Source organism: Molothrus ater, chromosome 13, assembly GCF_012460135.2.
Source record: "Molothrus ater isolate BHLD 08-10-18 breed brown headed cowbird chromosome 13, BPBGC_Mater_1.1, whole genome shotgun sequence".
Taxonomy (NCBI): domain Eukaryota; kingdom Metazoa; phylum Chordata; class Aves; order Passeriformes; family Icteridae; genus Molothrus; species Molothrus ater.
The window spans coordinates 11,070,125-11,088,754 of record NC_050490.2 but is presented as its reverse complement, the minus strand read 5'-3'; the positions used below and the strand labels follow the sequence as shown (position 1 = coordinate 11,088,754).

Sequence of the window (18,630 nt, the reverse complement as noted above, 5' to 3'; positions counted from 1 at the left end):
TTGTTTGGTTGGTTGTTATATGAGGGATTTACTGATTATATACTGAAATATGACTGTGTATCAGGAATGTGCTGATATAAATCAGAGATGTGGTTCTGCCTTCATGGTAGAGCAATTCCAAGCGATGCTCAGATTCTGGGGAAGATAAGCTCTGTGATAAGGCTGCTTGATCCTGGCTGTAAGGATACTTGGGAGTTCAGATTCAGCTGAAACTTATGCAGGGACCTGGGGAGCAGTTCAGAGATAAGCTTTGCTGGCTGCAGCAGGGCTCTCTGTTACTCACTGTCATGCTCACTGCATTTTGATTGGGTTGGGAGAGAAAAACATTCAGAGTATGTTAGTGTTACTTCTTTAGAACAGCAAAGAAGAAAAAATACAGGAACTTTCATACTGGTTGTCACACTGTAATTTGGGAGAAAGGAATCACTGTTCCTACTTCTTAGAAAAAATTATTATACCACTAAGAAACAAAGTGTAAAGACAACACATTTATGAGTTAAGGATTTGGCTGTTACTTGACAAAGGACTCTCTGTAGAGGAGAGGCAGAAGAGAAAGCAAAGAGGAGACCACCAATGAACATTTGCTCTGAAATACAAACTGTTAGGTGAAGTCCTTCAGGGATTAGGTAATGTTTGAAAGAAGCCTGCCATCACCATGTTATCTGGTGCCACCTGTGTCTAGGGAAAGAGCATTTTGGCCTCCTTACAAGCAAACATGATTACACCACAGACACCTGATTTCAGCAGTTGTTTTTCCTCCCTAATTGAAACTGGCAGCAAGATGTTAACTGTCAGAGCCAAATTAGTTATGGCTTAAATTAGTGACACGTTTGTAGACACGTTTCCTACACGTTTGTAAGAAATAAGGCCCAAACTAGGATATTTGAGCTCCACAAAAGGAATTAAATCAAGCTCTTACTGTACTATGGAATTAGGGAGACAAGGCAGCTTTGGTTAATCTTCAGCTTTAGGAACGGCTGGACCAGAGCAAAGGAAGGAGTTTGAAATAAATCACTGTGGAGGGGAATGAATGGATTATGGAGCTGCTGTGGGTGTTAGCTGTAAAATTGGATTAGACAAAGAACTTTAGTAAGGCTGTATGTCTACAACTTCTTTTTTTATTTTAAATCCTGCTTGTAGCCCAAGGATAGCAGCCATGTTGTCTCTGCTGAAGGAGTATAAGAATTTGCAAGTGGGAAATGCCCTGTGGGAATTTCACTTCATAGCCTAATTGCTCAGTGATACAGACATGATGAAAACCTAATTAATGAGCCAACTTGTGTAGTCCAGGTACTGATGACTTGGTGGTGGCACCCTGAAAGACATTGGTATTCAGTTCAGATACAAGTAAAACCTATAGCTCGTAGCCAGCAAGACACAGTGGCTAAGGAATGTCTAGAAGGCTCCTGTAATCACATAGTTATATCTCATGGAAAAAAAGGGTTGTAATTTGCTGGGTGAAAATCCTTAAGTTTTATGCAAAGTTAGTGGTTTAGTCTATAAAATGAGAGAAATGCTACAAAAAAATTTGGGGAGTGGTTCAGATAAATGCTGATATGACAGAAAAAAAGCTTATATTAAAGTTGTTATAAGTACAAGACAGGCTAGGGCATAGCACGAAAAGGGCAGAGTGAAAAATGCTTCACAGAGGGGGCCTTCAGGGCAAAAGATGTCTGGCTATTCAAACAACAATTACACTTCCACTACTCAGGAAACATTAAAGTGCATGAGAGGAATTCATAATGGCTCCAACATGTTACTGAATCAGGTGTGCTAAAATGGACAATGGAATTTGCACAAACTGAGAAGTCCTAACTGGGCTCAGATCAAGGTAGTGACTAGAAAATATTCACTGCCTGCTCACATGGGAGAACTGTGCTTGAAAATTGGTCCTGTGAAATTCAAACAAGGTAGAGTCTTGAATAAAAGGTTACATTTATAATTCACTTGCATTTCAGTGTAGTTTATACTATGGGGAAAACACTGTAATCAGAAACTCAAATCTAAAGATATGATAAACAATCTTCTAGGTGTTTGGTTTTCAATGAACAAATCATCTTACTTGTAACAGCTGAAGTTGCAGTAGCAGCCCCACAAAGTATTAGGTTTCCAGTAAAATGAAAACTAGAAGTATTTTTTAAATTATCTAGAGGCATCTTAGCGTTTGAATTTACTTGGAATTTGAAGCCAACTACATTCACATTCATTTGAATGTCTCTTAAAAATAATGAAAAATGTCGTTGAAATATAGTCTGGGTCTTTGGTGGTTACTGCCATAAAAGAAAACTTCAAAAAAGATGAGGAAAGATGAGGAGGAAAGATGAGTTTGCAATGAAATTCTATTGTATTTGATTCTGGGCCATGCTGACTACATTATTAAAGTTTGGGTTTTTTAATATATTTAGGCCTTAAGGAAAAGATAAATTACTGTGCATCAGCTTATAATGCGATGCATTTCAACACAAGGCATTAGAAGGAGACTTTGGAGGTACTCACCTGATCCAGGGCAGGAGCAACTACAAACAACAGTGAGCAAGACTCTCAGACATGGTGTGGTATGCAAAAATGGTCTGTAAGGATTATCTGTATGTAATGACAGTGCAGATTACCTGGTTAGTTTTCCTGTTAGTCATCAAAATTGTGGCAATAGGCTGTGGTTTTGGTCACAGGAAGAGGGCATATTTGAAAATTATTGTTTAGAAAACAACATTTGGAAAAAAAGATCCTCTAGGAAAATGATGCCATTTGAAAGAGCAGTTGGCCAATAACCCACAGTGGCCAATAACCCACTCTACAAGAGCAAACTTGTAGAAAGCCTTCAAAGCAAAGCAGGCTCAGATTCACCTAGTTTGACAATTCTAGAAAAAAGAGGGGATTACAGTGTTACAATTGACACTGATTCTTAAGTTTTGACCCAAGCAAATGAAGTAATATAAAATACAGTGTTCCAGAGTGAAATCCAAAGGACGAGAACACTTGGTGAAATCAGTCCCAAATGTCATCCATTTCATTACGTTTGATGCCACACAACAAACTTGGGAGCTGACACTGTGAAAGCAATGCCAACAGCAAATGACCCCAATAATAAGAACAGAAGAAAATCCTTCTGCAAAATATGCCCAGGATTGTAAGGACATCTCACATGGCTGTTTTAGCAGCCTTTCTATATAGTTAAATGAAATAATTATTTATAATTAAACAAAAAGAATTGGTCACACAAAGATGTGTTCATGAGCAGGAGCAGGCCAACACTACATTTTTGTTTCCAGAACACAATCAAGCAATTCTGCAGGTCAGCACATTCTGCACAGATCAACTGGCTCAGGTATTTCTGAAAGGGCTTTACATTGCAGTATACATTTCATAAGAAATCATGAGAAACGGAAAAGAACAGACAGTTTTCCTTCCACAGCCAGCACTGGCCAGCATTTGGAAAGCTCCTCATTCCAAAGGGACACTGCTGGCAGTTAGAGCAGGAATATGTGACCCTGGGGCCAGCAGACACTCTGGCTAACCTACTGAAGTTGTTTAGGATGCTTATGTTTGCTCCCCAGATCTTCTAACTAAATGTAGCTAGTGAATTATTTTTGGCATATGTGACTGTTCTTCTCAAGCTGACTTTCCATATGTGTTGCTTTACCATTATGCAGATCTTTGCTTTTCTTGTCTCCTTCCTGTGTTTGTATTCCACATGCTTCTCCATGATACTGCACATACCTTCTGTCCTCACTTTGCTAAGTCTCTGGCTGTTGTTCTGCAAGTGTCAATAACAAAACAAAAGTTTGTTAGGTCTTATGCCATTAAATAATAAAGATGGTTCTAATTATGTGTTTATTTTAAAAAGACATATAAACAATTCAGGTGAGTTCAAAATCTAGACAGCATTTTTTTTAAGTCACATATCTGTACAGTCTGACTATAAGTAGATAATCTAATTTTAAAAACTCAACAATCTCCTTTTTTGTGTATGGAGCTCTATCATTCTGAATTTTCTAAAAATTAGCAGTTCTAATCTTGCAAATTATATCATGTGGATGGACTCCTGGACAGCTCCAACATGGAGATCTTGTAACTTTTAGGTGCCTATGCTGTTCCAGGTATCACTAAAACAAAAAAGGTTTTGTAATTAACATGTACCTGGGCACTCAGTGCTCCCAGACAACACTAGGCTGCTCACCAAAAATTATTTATGTGTCTAAATTGAAATAAAGATGTGACTGTCCAAAGTTACTCCACAGTGGAGAGAAACCTGAAAATACTGGAGTATTACTAATCCAGGATACACAGAGCATTTTTATTTCCTCCTCACTTGCAGTTTTCAACTTGACAAACCATCGTAAGATGTTTTCTTTTGAATAAGTCTATTGCCCTAAATGGAAACATTTCCTTTTTCTGACCAAATCGGAAAAAACACCATTTAAACTTCGAATCTCATTGTAGTCAGTGCAGCAGCATTACTTCCCACGAGCAGCTGCTCTGGCTGCTCAATCCTCTGTGGAAGTGTCGCCTGCAGGGCCTGCAGCCCCCAGAGCAGATCCCTGCGTGGGGCTGCTCCAGGGCAGCCGTGGGAGCCGCGGGCTGAGCACGGCAGCGGAACCAAGCGCAGAGGGTCCAGGGGCAGCTGCTGCGTGGAGGCACAGCAAGGTAACAAATACACCAGAAAAAAAAAACCAACCTTTTTTTTCTATTGGAGAATACCAAAAATAAATATGTGGCCACTTCTGAGCTGAAATTTCTTAACCTCTTTTCCGAGGAAGAAAAAATTGTATTTATCTATTGTAGAATCTATTTGATTTAAGAGAAAAACAAATGTTGATGGTATAATCAATAAGCACAGAAAGAACATCTCTCTTTGAGGTGGCCTTTTTAGAGTAGCTATGTTCCTTCTTATTAAAGAGTAAGGCAAAATAAACTTTTGATGAGTCATTGTAGTAATGCGGAGAAATGTTGCTTTGATTTAAACAGATCACACCTGAGTTCTCTGTGCTGCTGATTCGCAGGTGACAAAATAAAGGTACTGATTTTCTGCACAGAGCTGCCTGTGTTCATCAGAAAATGCTAAGACTCTCATGGCTGAAAATGCCAGCACAAAATATGAAGTTGAAATGTTGCTAGAAGAGTAGCACTAGCTTCAGAAAGGTGTGAAGGATATTCATAGTAATGTTAAAGTTACCATATCATAAAGTACCATTCTGTTGTATCATTCTGTTTCAAAGCAAAATGTTGTACCATGCTGGTGTAAGCTGGATCACATTTGCTGTCTGAAATCCCATCTAGAATTTCATGTCACTGTTATCCAGGTACAGAAAAAAGGTTTAAGTAACATCTTAGTAAGTCTTGATCTTTATAATTATGTTTTTCAGTGGAAAAAGGCCACACTGAACAACAACACAACTGCCTTGCCTTGCTTAGAGAATGCAATGCACAAGCTTTAAAAAAATCATTATTTATTCAGTTTTATCTGAGAAAAAAATTTATAATCATCAATAAATCTGAGTAAAAATCTGCAAGGACACAGATTGCCTGTAGTGAGAGGAGACAAATAGTAAAATGAAGTAAAAAATCCAGTGGTTTATCTTTTCCATGTGTAAGTAGATGCTTAATTCTATTTTAACTTGCTTTATATTGCAGAACAGAAAATTTTATCAACTCTGTGACACAGAGTCCTTATATAATACACAATGTGACATTTCAGAGTTGGATTGATTTGTAAAAGCAATTTGAATATCAGTAAGTATCTTGTAGCAAGTTTGTGAATATTCAGGCATACCTGAATTTAACAAAACTTCTACAACATAGATGTTGTTTTGCTTTCAGTGTAATTTAATAGGTCTTTTGGGATCTGCCGTGTTTGAACATCTGGGAAACATCACATGTTGTCTGTTGATCAATGAGGCAACAGGAAAGGCATGATGTGACACAGATGTTAAATATGGCAATACTCCATAGACCAACTGGATCACAAATGGCAATGATCAGCCTTTGAAAAATCTGATTAAGATTCACTGACTGGATAAAATTCAACTGGGTTTTTTTTCCCCTCAGATTTCCTAACTGTTCTTATAACAGTATTTAGTGGGTATTATTGTGGTCAATGAATTATTGCAAACTGGTTTACTTGGAGGAACAAAACGAGGTAACTGAAGACAAGGACTTTTACTATCAAATACTTTACAGGAAGATGGATATAACTTGCCAGATCCCTGCTGTCTCATCATGAAGATTAATGTCTACTACTGGATAACTTTGCCACTTCTCATAAAAAAAAGAATATATAAAGCAAATTTATTGCATTAGTTTAAGCCTCAGTTAATTGACTAACTGCCACTATAATAAGAAACCTTTTTCTCTCTCATATGTAAAAGAGAAATTGTGTATACGAATTCCTTTAACTGTTACCCAGGAATGCCACCTCCTGGCTACATATAGAAACGCCCTTTGAGAGGGAAAGGGGGAAAAAACAGCTTTCATTCTGTAGTTTCCATAAAACCATTTTAATTAAATACATGTTCAAAATGTGTGAAATACAGGCATGCGTCGTGTCAGATTTCCTATCTTGCTTGTTGAAATGTAAAGGTGCTCAGATATTTACTTTTCTAAAGAAATTGTGTGGCTTAAAATAATAAACATACCTGACACTGACTTTCTGTACAAACAACCTTAAAGCTGTTATATTTAAAGGTAGCAGCTGAATCAATATCACAAATGAAAATCTAACCTTACTGAAGCTGACAGGACTTTTGCCACTGACATCAGTGGGGCCTAAACTTCCACCTGTATTTTTTGAAAGTTGCTCTTAATGAGCTGGGTTCAAATTGTCAGAAGTTTTGAAGGAAACCAGACATATCTTCTCCAATTCAGTGGGCACAGCACTATCAAGGGGAAACTGGTTGTGCAAAACAATGATGGTAAAGGTTTTCAGAGATCTCTCCTTCCTATGATCAAACCAGATTAACTGTTGCTTTTATTCCTTGAACTTGTCTAAAAATAGACTTGTTTGGTGTTGCTAGTACAATAATATGTTCTTTGAAGCAATCATATTATTGTGCTGTAATGGACTCCCAAATCAAAGCAGAATTCTACTCTGGCTGCTAGGATAATCTACAGACAGTAGGACAAACAAGCCAGGGAATTTCTCTCACCTCGAAAGCAAATAAGAAGCACTGAATGAGACTATTTGGGCAGACAGCAAATGAAAGCCCCTGCAATTACAGATGACTCTATGCATTTAGCTTCTGCATTTTTTTTTACCTAAATATTACAGCTGAGATCTCTTGCAAACTTAAATTCTCAAGTTCATAGGTAAAAAATAATTTCAGTGAGCCCAATCCTACACTTAGATATTTCAGAGGGAAATACTTATTTTTGTTTCTGCCCATCAATTTCTTTACTGTGTCAAGTTTAACATGGCAGAAATGGAAATGCAAGCTGCCAAATCACTTATCCTTAATGGAGACACTGGAGTGCTTTTAATTTGCCAAATCTGCGATTCTAATATTTTTTAATGTTGTCAGATGGGCAGTAATTTCAAGAATTAAGTGGTACAGCAGCTATTGGAAGAGGTTAAATAAGTACAGTGAATGTCATAGTGTCTTAATGATAGATATCTTACATGTCTGATAAACATTTTGGTTACTATTAAAAACTTTCTATCTAAATCCAGAAGATACAGGATGGAAATTACGAATTTTATTCTTTTTCCTTTTTAAAGTTATATTAATTGTAATGAGCTTTGATAGGCTGCAGATGTGTGGTTCTTCTACAATAAGGAAAAATAACATGAAGTTTTATTAATTTTCTTAATCCCTTCTTTGGAGGAAGAAAATAAAAGAGATTAAATTGAGATTAAGCTGTGTCTCTTCTGTTCCTACAGTGCCATACTTGCTTGTCTTTCCTGATATGTCACCTTGAAACCATGACCCAGGCAGTGGAACATGGAAAGCAGGTACCCTTTTAGTCAATCCATCTACACAAATGTCCACAGAGTTTGCTATTTCTCTCAGCTGCCTTCTGAGAAAGTTGTAAGAAGCCATTTATAATTTTGACATGTATACTAAATTTTGACAAATATAATAAGTAATGGAAAGCACATTTGTGAATCCTGTTTTTTTTTTTTTTCTTTCAACTTTGACTTAAAACATTACAGGGCTTCAGGCTTCTAAGATTCTTACAGTACCATAATACTTATGATCAGGGTGCCAAAGAAATGATAGTATGTGTTGGGTGACTTTGTGGGGTTTTTTTTAAGAGGAAGGCAGGGTTGAGGAGACAAGTGCTCGAGGGAAAAAGAGAAAAATGTTCCAGCATGAAACTGTTCCAACAATTTGCTCTAACATTAGTGATACTATCTCCTATCTGTAGATGGCAGTGATCTCCCACTGCCTGCTTCAGGAGGAAAGGGGGAATGGTGGTGGTGATGAAATCCAAAAATTAAAAACCACTGTGCTAAACAGATGTGGGGAAGAGAAATCATAAGGTATGGGAAACTATCTGCCTCATTGTGCTTCATTCCTGTGATGAGATGTGTCATGCCATTGAGAATCTATTAATTTCTGTACCAGAGGATTTTGACAACAAATTCCAGAATATTGTGTCTTGAAATCTATCTATGATTAAAACCCTTTGTTGGCTTTCTGGACTTCTTGTAGGCACCTTAGACACATTTCATTATTTTAAACATGTTTATTCAAATAATACCTGCTGTTTTCCTTCCAAACCCCTCTGGGTACTTAGCTACCTCCTTCATCAGTTGTTCAGCAGGTCTATTACCCATTTAATTTTTAGCTGTTTTTCTCTTGACACTTGCATTCGTTTTCACTTTCATTCAAATAAAATGCAGTAAACACTGTGTAAGTCTATCTGGATATACTTCAGTGAAGGGTGTGATATGAAGCTCACTGAAAGCAAAGAGTTTATACTAATTTCAGTAGGCTTATGATCTTGCCTCACAAAATCTACCATGCTTGGTCACCAGCAGAGAGAATCTTCAAAATACAACATAAAGTCACTATTTTCAGTTGTGGATTGTTTTTATCTTAACAGTTCTGCCTGAAGAACTTCAAAACATACTTTTCATAAACATCAGACTATAAAAACTACATTTTTGAAGTTCTATTTCAAGTGTCCCATAGACTTCTAGCATCAGATTTTAAATGTAATCTAGACACACAAGTGCAGATGAGGAGCCTAAGAGGATTTCAAACACCATCTAAATAGAATTCTAAAATCTGTTTCTGAAGTTTATAAATACCAAGGAGATTTTGGGTATTGTGGGGCTGAAGATGCCTCCAATGCATGTGTATGCCAAGTGGACACAGAGAAGTACCTAAGCCAGTTATTTCTTATGAGCCATTGTTTTTAGTAGAAAGTGAATCACTGCAAAGAAGAAAAAAAACCCCAAAATATTAATCTGCTTCTAAGGCAGCCCAGCCTAGTATAAATGGCATGAGCATTAGATACCTTAGAGTGACTTTGAGACATTCCTCAGCAAATCATGAGCAGCTATCTGTTTCAGCTCCTTCCATTTAACCTGAGTCTCATTCCTTGCTGCTGAAAGAGGTTTTGCAATATCAGCCCAGCTCATCTGCAGCCACTGCTGTTTCACTGCAGTCGAGCAGAGGCTTGTCATTAATATGACCAGTGGCAATTTTGACCTCTAGAGCAGAAAGCCAGCATAAATTACTGTGCATTGCCTAAATCCCTTTTTGGAAAGCTTAGCTGGGAGTTTTGTCCTTGTGCACAGGAATGTATCACATCCAGTATGCTCTGGAGCAAAAAGGACACACACTCCCCATCCTAATGGCAGGCTTTCCACACTTTCCACTAGTAAGACAAAACCACCTAGATGGCATCACTGTATTAAAGCTTTCTATACATGAATTCTACATTTTTTCCTCTGAGTTTTGTCACCTCTTTCTTGACATGCCAAATGGCTTTTCCTCCTCTTTACTGACCACATTCTTCAGTTCTTTGAAAAGCAGCAGCAGTTTCTCTAACTGATCTGTCATATTCGCTAAACCTGCAGTTCTAAAATTGAATTTGTTTTTTTAATGAGTGAATGGTTAATCTTTATATTCCATTGTCAGAAAAATAATCCATTAATCTGTTCCCAGTATGTAGTTTCATAATATGTGCTCTCAAGAAAAAAAAACAAAAAAAAACTCAGCTAAGGAATTGTGTATTAAGGAATGGTGTATGGCCTTATTGCCTATTATTTACAGATCCACACATGTCTATATCCAGACTTGCCTTTTCCCTTACACTGCTGGCAGGGCATAGTACATAAAATTAATTTTCTTAATACACTTACATTGTTCTCCCTCCAAAAAAGACTATTGTGAGATAGTAAACAAAACCTAGGTTTAATATCTCCACTCATGTTCTAAATGCATACAGTAAGATCCCTTCTTTGGGAGTTACCTTTGGTCACTTCACAAAAATGTCAACATTGGAATTCTGCAAAAACCCTTATTTACTAAGCTGTTGGCTCAGTTTGCTTTATCTACACGTCCAAGAATATTTGCAGTTTGAGCCCAAAGTGTGCAGGACTCGGTGTAATTCTCCCATAGCTTCCAGTGACACTTGCAGTGTTTCTGCCTACCCTTCCTCCCTTCCGCTTCTTCCCATCCTCATTCTTTTGCTCCCTCTCTTCATCTTTCTAATTCATTCCACATGCCCTTGAATATGTACCATGCAAGCTGCTGTTTTGCATTCAACATTTGTTTATCCTGGGACTTATCACAGTATCTGAGAATCTCATAACTTTCACAGATTTTTATCCTCCTGAAGCCTTTGTGAAACAAGGAAGTGTGTGTCAATTTACAGGTGGGGAGTGGTCACACTGCAGATTAAGTGAGGTGCTCAGAGCCCTGCTTAGCCGTGGGAGCTCTGTTCAAGTATTTCTTGGCTCCTGATCTGCTGTATAGATTGAACATTCCTGTCCAACTACATCTCCTGCAGTGCACCACAGTCTCCTTTCAAAGTGAGGACAGGCCATCACTCCAGCATTTTTGGCTTCTGGGAGATACAAATTGGATGGGGAGGCTCTTCTTACATTAGAACAGGGACGCGAGACACAAATTCAGAAATTTCAGAAAATCCCAGTGCAACTTTGCCAAATCGAAATTAATGGATGGATAAAAAGAGAATGTGTGTGGGAATGTCTGACCTACATTTCCATTCCCCCAAAAGAAATCAAAGCACCCCAAAAAAGCCCCATGCAAAGTAGATACTTTACTCATAAACAGGTAATGATCTAAAAATGCTGGCTTCTGAAGAAAATCCTGTAATGGCCCTAGTTGTATCATAGACTGGAAGAAAAGCACATATCTAAGATTTCATTAGAGTTATCTTGTCTTTCTCATTTCAGAGTATCTGCTGTAGATATACCCAGCATGCTTTTTTGCAATAAAATTCACCTACCTGTACATCCACACAGTAAGTCTCTTAATGCTGGTTCTAAATTAATTTTTTTTGAGTTGTCAAAACATAGGACTGTGTATCCATGTTTTCCAACTCAAAGGGGAAGCTTCCAAAGCAGTGAAAGGAAGGCTCACATAAGGACTGAGGCTGGCAACATGTGAAATTTGGGTGCCAGGTTATTAAGGATTCTGATTTAGCCACAATGTGAAACTCCACAGTGAGCTCTAAAACAGCTTTGCTGATACTGAGGTAGTGACCTCTGAGGCTTTCATGTGACTGTGCTGCCAATGGGTTGTCTGGTCCACCAGGGTGCCACTTTCCTTTGATTTATCTTTGAGTCTGAGGAATTTTTTTTTTTCTGTAGTAAGAAAATCCTATTTCAAATTCATTATTAGAGCTGGCCCCAGTGGAAAAATCCTAGTAACTAGATATTTATTTTCCATGGATATATGTACTGACTTTAAAACAAGCCTCATGCAGATAGATGTCTGGTTTTCCTTATTAATTAAGGGAGTTGGGGAAGGGAAGAAAAGGGGGAATATAAAATAGCTCACTTACCTGAGAAAAGCTGTGCAGCTGGGTGTGATCTGTTGTATAATTCAGAAAATATGCATCTAATCAATTGTACTTTCTTGGAACCTAAAAAAAATTGGTTTATAGCAAACGTTGTCATACAAACTTGGTGCTAAAATAAACATTCTGATTACTTCTGCACATTTCTGCAAACCAAATACAGTCACTATAAATGAAGTTTAAAAAATAAAGAGAAAGAACAGAAAAGTAACAAATTAAATGTTTGTGTAAAACTACTCTGGTAGTGAGCCCATATCTCCTATTCTTGGGATTCAAACTGCTTTGCCTAGTAAAAATGTTTCAAAACTGACATGCAGAAAGAACTTGCATTCTGCTGCAAGCATAACTTCCACTGAACTGTGTAAAAATAAGGCAAGAAATAATGTCAACACTAAGAAGAAAAGGTTAACTTACAATCCTTGTAAATTTGATGGGTACTGCATAAGAAAGCCTTTTTTCAGTAAATCAGTTTAGTGCTTTTTTCTGTTCAGTATTAAAAAACACTTCAGCAAAATCAAAAGTTTCTAGATCTATCACAGAACTGTGAAAGTAGCATTCCTACAGGCTACAAAAGATATTTTAAATCTTATCAGAAATCTCATCAGGGGACTTATTCTGCCTGCTGAAATTTTGCAGGAATTGGCTCTATCGCCTCTGTGCCCAACTACCTAAAGTCACCCACAAAACTAGAGATGAATTTTTAGAGATGCTCAGTGTTTTATGCAATACAGACAGTAAGGAGAGTAGTGTCACCTCCACTCTCCCAGCAAATCCAGCTGCTGACTGCACAGTCGGATGCTGCGCAAGGAGCTCAGCCCAGGGAGTTTCTGTGCTTCACGCTAAGCACTAACAAAAATAACCAGTATCAGCTGCTCATACCCTGAATACAACACAAAGGCTATTGCACCTTACTGGATTTTTCTCCAAAACTTCCTCAAAAATTACCTTTTGCACAAAGGGAATCAGCAATGCAGTGGGTGTGCAAAGGCTGGGAGTCTCCCACACCGAGCTAGGCTTGAGACGATGCCAGTTACTGCCATGATGGGGTTTTTCCTTATATTTTTACTCTCTGAGTAATCCTCTTTCTCAAAATTTTTGTTCATCTATTTTTTGCTTCATAATTTCAGATACATAAATACATGGAAGCATTTTACCGGAGTTCCAAAGCTTCCTGAGAAGTGAATGACCTTTCTAACTCTTGGAGTATGTGCACTTAATTGAAAAGTTCTCCCCTCGATATATTTTCTCTACACAATGGAAAAAATATCTATGTTAAACAGAACCCCATCCAGGTATGTGTGTAAACTTGAGAGAAGAATGCAAGGCAGTTATTTATAAAAGAATGAAAATATTAAGTATTATTTATTCAGTGCCAACTATATTCTTGGTTCTTATCTGTTCTTACAAGCAGCACTCTGTTCATATATGGAAGATGCAATTTGAAGCCACAGCATCTGAGCTACAGTAATTTTGATATAATGGCAATGAAAAGATGTCAGCAAAGTACCTTTTATGTGTGAGTTAAACTTAGCTTTGGTTGACAGTGTGCCCACTGCAAAACATAAACAATACCTATAGGAATGATAAACAGAGCTTTCTCCAAAGAAAGATTTTGTTCCCTGCTGTTGTAACTTAGCTATTAATTTAGTGTATAATTTAATCTATCAATTCCTTATCTATAAAAGGGATGCATCAAGACATCTCTGAGTCTTGTTCAGGCACATTTCAATGTCTTGTGAGAGGAGCTACCCTGCTACAGGTGTTGCTCCACCCCTGCTACTCCACAGCCCTAGTCAAGACTGGGGGCTCAAACTGTTAACTGTTATATCCAACATAATATGAAACATTAATTTTATTATGGCAGCTGCAGGCATTAAGACTTTAAACAAGGAATAAAAAAATACTACTGTTTGACATGTAAAGAATAGGAAGGAAAGAGTTCTGGAAATGTTTTAAAATACCTTAGTAATATTTTCTGAAGCTCTAGACATATTTACTATGATCACATCTCTCTTTAAGTCTTGTAAGCTAACACCATCTTATTAACTTTTAATATATGAAAAATATGCACTATAGGAAATGCAATGTTACTAATGAGGTAAAGATCTCCCCCCTCACTATTTCCTGTCCATCTCTGTGGTAAGTAACCATGTATCTTTGTATATGGACATGCACAAGATAAGTGAGATAGCTGCTTACCCATCTCCAGTCCCAGTGGAGCTCGATTAGCCAGTGAAAAGGCAGAGGCCACATCAAACCAACACTCTACAGAACAAACCCAAAGAAGTGCATTAAGATTCTGCCCTTGTAATGCCAGCTAGTGAGATTTTCACACATGGGGAATACTGAATAGGACCTTCTAAAGCTAAAAGGTCCTGCAATCACATTTTGTCCCATCAACTAGTAATTCCCACTAAGATAAATACAGAGAAACCTGCAGTAAGAACATAGAGAAATACTCCCAGAAAATATCTCAGACTTTTAAATCACAGCAATATTCCCCTTGTTAAAAAGCAGATGAAATGTATTTGCTTGTTAAACACTGCATTCATGAAAGAAAACTTTTCTTTGCTGAGGATTGCACACAGATTTCAAGTACTTTTCTGCAAGCCAAATACAGACATTATTTTTTTTCTGATATAAAATGCAACCCTTCTGCAACCTAATCAAAAGTTAGACTGCCAGATCCCAAATGATACTAAAAAAAAAAGGTCACATTAAATTTCTCAGGGTCATTATTAAAAACATGTGGAATGTTCCCTCCAGTACCTTTGGAATTTAATTGCATGCTGTCTGGACACTCAGAGTATTCCTCTTAGGCAAGGAAGAAAACATGCTGATGTTAGAGGCCACACTGAAAGCACACCCTTGCTTCCCCTGCCCATCCTCTTGTCCCTGGCCCTCCCTACCCCTCTGGCCAAACCCTAAAAACAATCAGCACAAGAAATAGCATGATCATGGAGGAGTGCTTGAAAGTACTGTTAAAACCAGATTTTCTCAAGAGTAAGAATTAAAACTCAGGAAAAAGCACTGTAACTGACTGGTCCAAATTCAAACAAAACCCACCCAAAGCAGCAAACCAGGCAGGGCAAACCAGGCTCTGAATTAAAGCCAACTCCTGTGAACTTCAGGTCAACCAATGGCAAACAGCAGCTCCACAGGGATTAGGAGCCCTGCCTGCTGCTAAACTGAGCAACCCTAAATGTAAACTCAGCTCTTGAAGCCATGTTAAACATCTACTGGAGTGTGACTCAAATCAGTCCATAGAATTCCAGTAGAATTTGATTTAAAGGGGTTATTCAGATCTCCCTGATACCTCCTCCTGTTCCAACTTTTCTGTAAAAGCTGATTCAATACAAAACTTGTAGCGCTTCCATGAGCTTTAGATTTCCTGACCTCCAGTGAGTGGGAGGCTTATTGCAGTTTCCCTGGAAGTCTAAAAACACATCCTTTTTTGGAGGGGCACATTGAGCATTTTGTCACTATGCAAAGTGCAGTGCTGTGCTGAATTAAAGTTTCCATAAATGAAATAACATCTGATAAGTGCCAAAAATATCAGGGGATGTCCATCCATGCAATGTTACAGCATCCTTGCTCTGATTTACTGATACTTAGTTTCCTAAGATTAGCCTGTTGGAACTTTCTAAAGGGGTATGGAGTTTATTTATAAGCTCTAGTATACCTGCTCATAATTTATTTAAAAACCATTCCAATCATTTATTTTATAAATCAATTAACTTCTACTGATTTCCTTCCAATTTACAGTGAAATATCTTCTGCCTGTTGTTATTCTGCTTATTTAGGCTGGGTAAATGTCCTTTAAATCCTATGCTGTAGGATGATGCCTTGAAATAATTTTTCAATAACAAATTTATTTTAAAATTCCATGGAAAAGTTTAGTAAGAGGATGATGAGAAATCAAATAGGGCCATGCTGATGAATTAGGAATTATTATCTTAGCTTTGCTTTGAAACAAACAGAAAGAATATGCAATCAAACAGATGAAAATACCATCCATAAGGAAAACAATTTTAAAAGGTAGAACTAGTACCAATGTACAGACTGTTCTGTGAAATCACATTTCTGAGCTTAAGGAAACTCACTGGGATCTGGGTCACTGGGTTAGAAAGAACTGTGTTAGCAAAAGAAAAATTATTGTCTTTCTAGCTTAGTTTGCTAGACAACTAAGGGAACTGATTTCAATAAAATGTTTCTGATATTATATAGTATGGAGTTGTGCACACTGCAGCTAAAAGCAAGGTAAATTCTTAGCAAATAAATGGGGAGAAATGTAAATCTGTCCTCTATGCCCTACTTCTTCTGCCTATGTACCACACAGTGGGAATTCTGCAAGGACATAATATACAAAATGCATATATGTAGGCTCTGCAAGAGCACTACATAGAAACAATACATTTAAAACGTACAAATGAAATTTGCTTTTAATCTCCCTTTACGTTTCTTATTTTAAAAAAGAGGAAAATTTGAAGACTTCAAAAATTAATGTAATGACATCTTAGAGAAAAATTAGCTTACTATAAAAGACTCAGTTAAACTTTAAAATGTATAGCTAAAAGTCCTGAAATATTTTATGGTTTACCACCTAACACAAAACAACAACACAGAAAACAGCAAACACACTCTGCTGCCTTAAAACCAGATCTGTTCATGTAAAATAAACCCATGCAATGAGTGCTACACTGCATTAATAGACATGAAAATCAACAACTTCTCTCTTCTAGTCAAGAATTCCTTGTAGCTCCATGCTAAAATCTATTGCAAAGAAATTAATACTCCTATAAGAAACTTCAGATGACATAATAGTAGCATTGCAAGGATATTTGAAATTTATTCCCAATGATAGTACTGGGTATTCCTACTGCATGGAAGGCTTTGACTTGGATTACCTTGTATTTGGATTGTGTTTTACCTTGCAAGACTCTGATCTCACAGTGAATGATTACAAGCATTCAAAAGTGTAAAGGGTGATGTGAAATTTAACTCATTGTGTAGTTGGGGAATATGATCCATATCTCACCAGTAAAAGGATTGAGACTGGTTAAAGGGTTTCACCGAGAAAATTCTTCAGAAATGGGCACTGAACATCTCTGTCAGGTTCCACAGCTGTGCCTTAGCCAGATGCTGTGTGCCTGCCTGGTGTTCAGACCACACCTCACTGCCAGGGTGTCACAGGCCTGTTTTGTCCAGAGTTTCACCCTAACTACATGTGAAATTACAGGTAAAATTCTCACTTTTTGAGTCTGCAGAGACAATTTTGTAAGGCATCTTGCCTCCAAATTCCTTTCACTGATATTTAAACTTTTTTTATCTTTTCCCTAGAGGGGAAGACGATCCTACTTCAATATAAATTGCTACACAGGAGAAAAGCAATAATTTCTCTTTCTCTCTGTTTGAAATCACCTCTGCTTGGATATTCAGATACAACTTCTATAAACTTACAGGCCTAAATAAAACTATATTTCAAACAAACTGGTAAAATTATTTTCATGTTGCTTGTATAGGCATGAAAATCAGATGCACGTGTAGTTCTGCTCACTACAGGTGAAATGCTGCAGATGGGTGTATGTTTTATAGCACTCTGAGATTATAAAAAAAAACCTAACAAAGATTTCAACTCTCACTAGATCAAGTCTGTGACCAACAGGGTGAAACTGAAGGTATTCAATTTCTGCAAAGCTTTAGGGACACAATCACAAATGAACAAGCTGAACCACCTTGGGCAGCTGGGAATTTCGTAGTAGCCCTCACCAGGGCCAGCATTTTTTATGATTTCTCTTTTCTTTGGTAAGGTCCTCAAAACCTTACATATTTTGATATAAACCCAGTCCCTTCTGCATCATCTCACTTCTGAATCAGCCCCTCAAAGAACACTGCATTGGCAGTAGGTACTGTGCACAGAATAATCTTTGTTCTCTGCCATATGCCCCATGTGGTATTTTAAAAAATGACTGATTGCTGCATGATTGTTCTGTTTTCCCCTGTAGCTCTTGGGCTATATATCTTCAGGTGTGTTAAGGTACCCATGGTACAATGCCAGACTAAAATTTACCTTAAACAAACTCCCAATAGCTCTGATATCACTTTTAATTTATATTATAATTTCTAAATTCTAGCTGTTCCCTTGTGACCCTTTCTTTTTCTTTTTTTTTTTTTTCCCACAAGCACATCTGGAGCTGAGAAGCAGCTCCGTGCAGGAAGCAACCATGTGTATTAAATGACACCCTTCTGTGGGACTTGTGTCTCAGTGCAATCTGACCTCTCTCCCCAGAGTGGCCTGTTGAGTCCCACAGGTTCTGGGCAGTTCTCACTGTTTTACCTAAAGCAAAAAATTCCTGTGAGTCTCCACAAATCTGAACCGGCATCTGTTCTTTTCCTGTTGTTTCTTCTTTGAAAATATAAACAGAATGTTAATTACCTTGCCGTGATTTTATCCTGCTGCTCAGTTTGTTTCCTTTTAACTCCTGAATGTATTACCACCTGCCAATTTGTCTAATCCTCTATTCTGGCAGATGTAAGGTTTTAGCTGAGATTACTGCAATGATCCTGAAGGAAAATGAGCCATATTCCACTAGGTCAACAAGACTCAGAGAGACAAATCTGTTACAAACGTTACTT

The 18,630-nt window shown here is 37.6% G+C and overlaps 1 protein-coding gene across 1 annotated transcript in view; it reads right to left on the bottom strand.

Moving 5' to 3' along the window:
• Positions 1 to 14,208, bottom strand: part of SH3GL3 (SH3 domain containing GRB2 like 3, endophilin A3) — a 57,463-nt gene extending 43,255 nt beyond the window's left edge. Inside the window, exons 1-3 of the mRNA XM_036390010.2 lie at positions 14,194 to 14,208; positions 11,980 to 12,060; positions 3,641 to 3,754 (exon numbers count right to left, since the gene is read on the bottom strand). Coding sequence (XP_036245903.1) covers positions 3,641 to 3,715 — 75 coding nt within the window. The 5' untranslated portion in view covers positions 3,716 to 3,754; positions 11,980 to 12,060; positions 14,194 to 14,208. The remainder of the gene's footprint in view (positions 1 to 3,640; positions 3,755 to 11,979; positions 12,061 to 14,193) is intronic.
• Between the last annotated feature and the right edge of the window lie 4,422 nt (positions 14,209 to 18,630).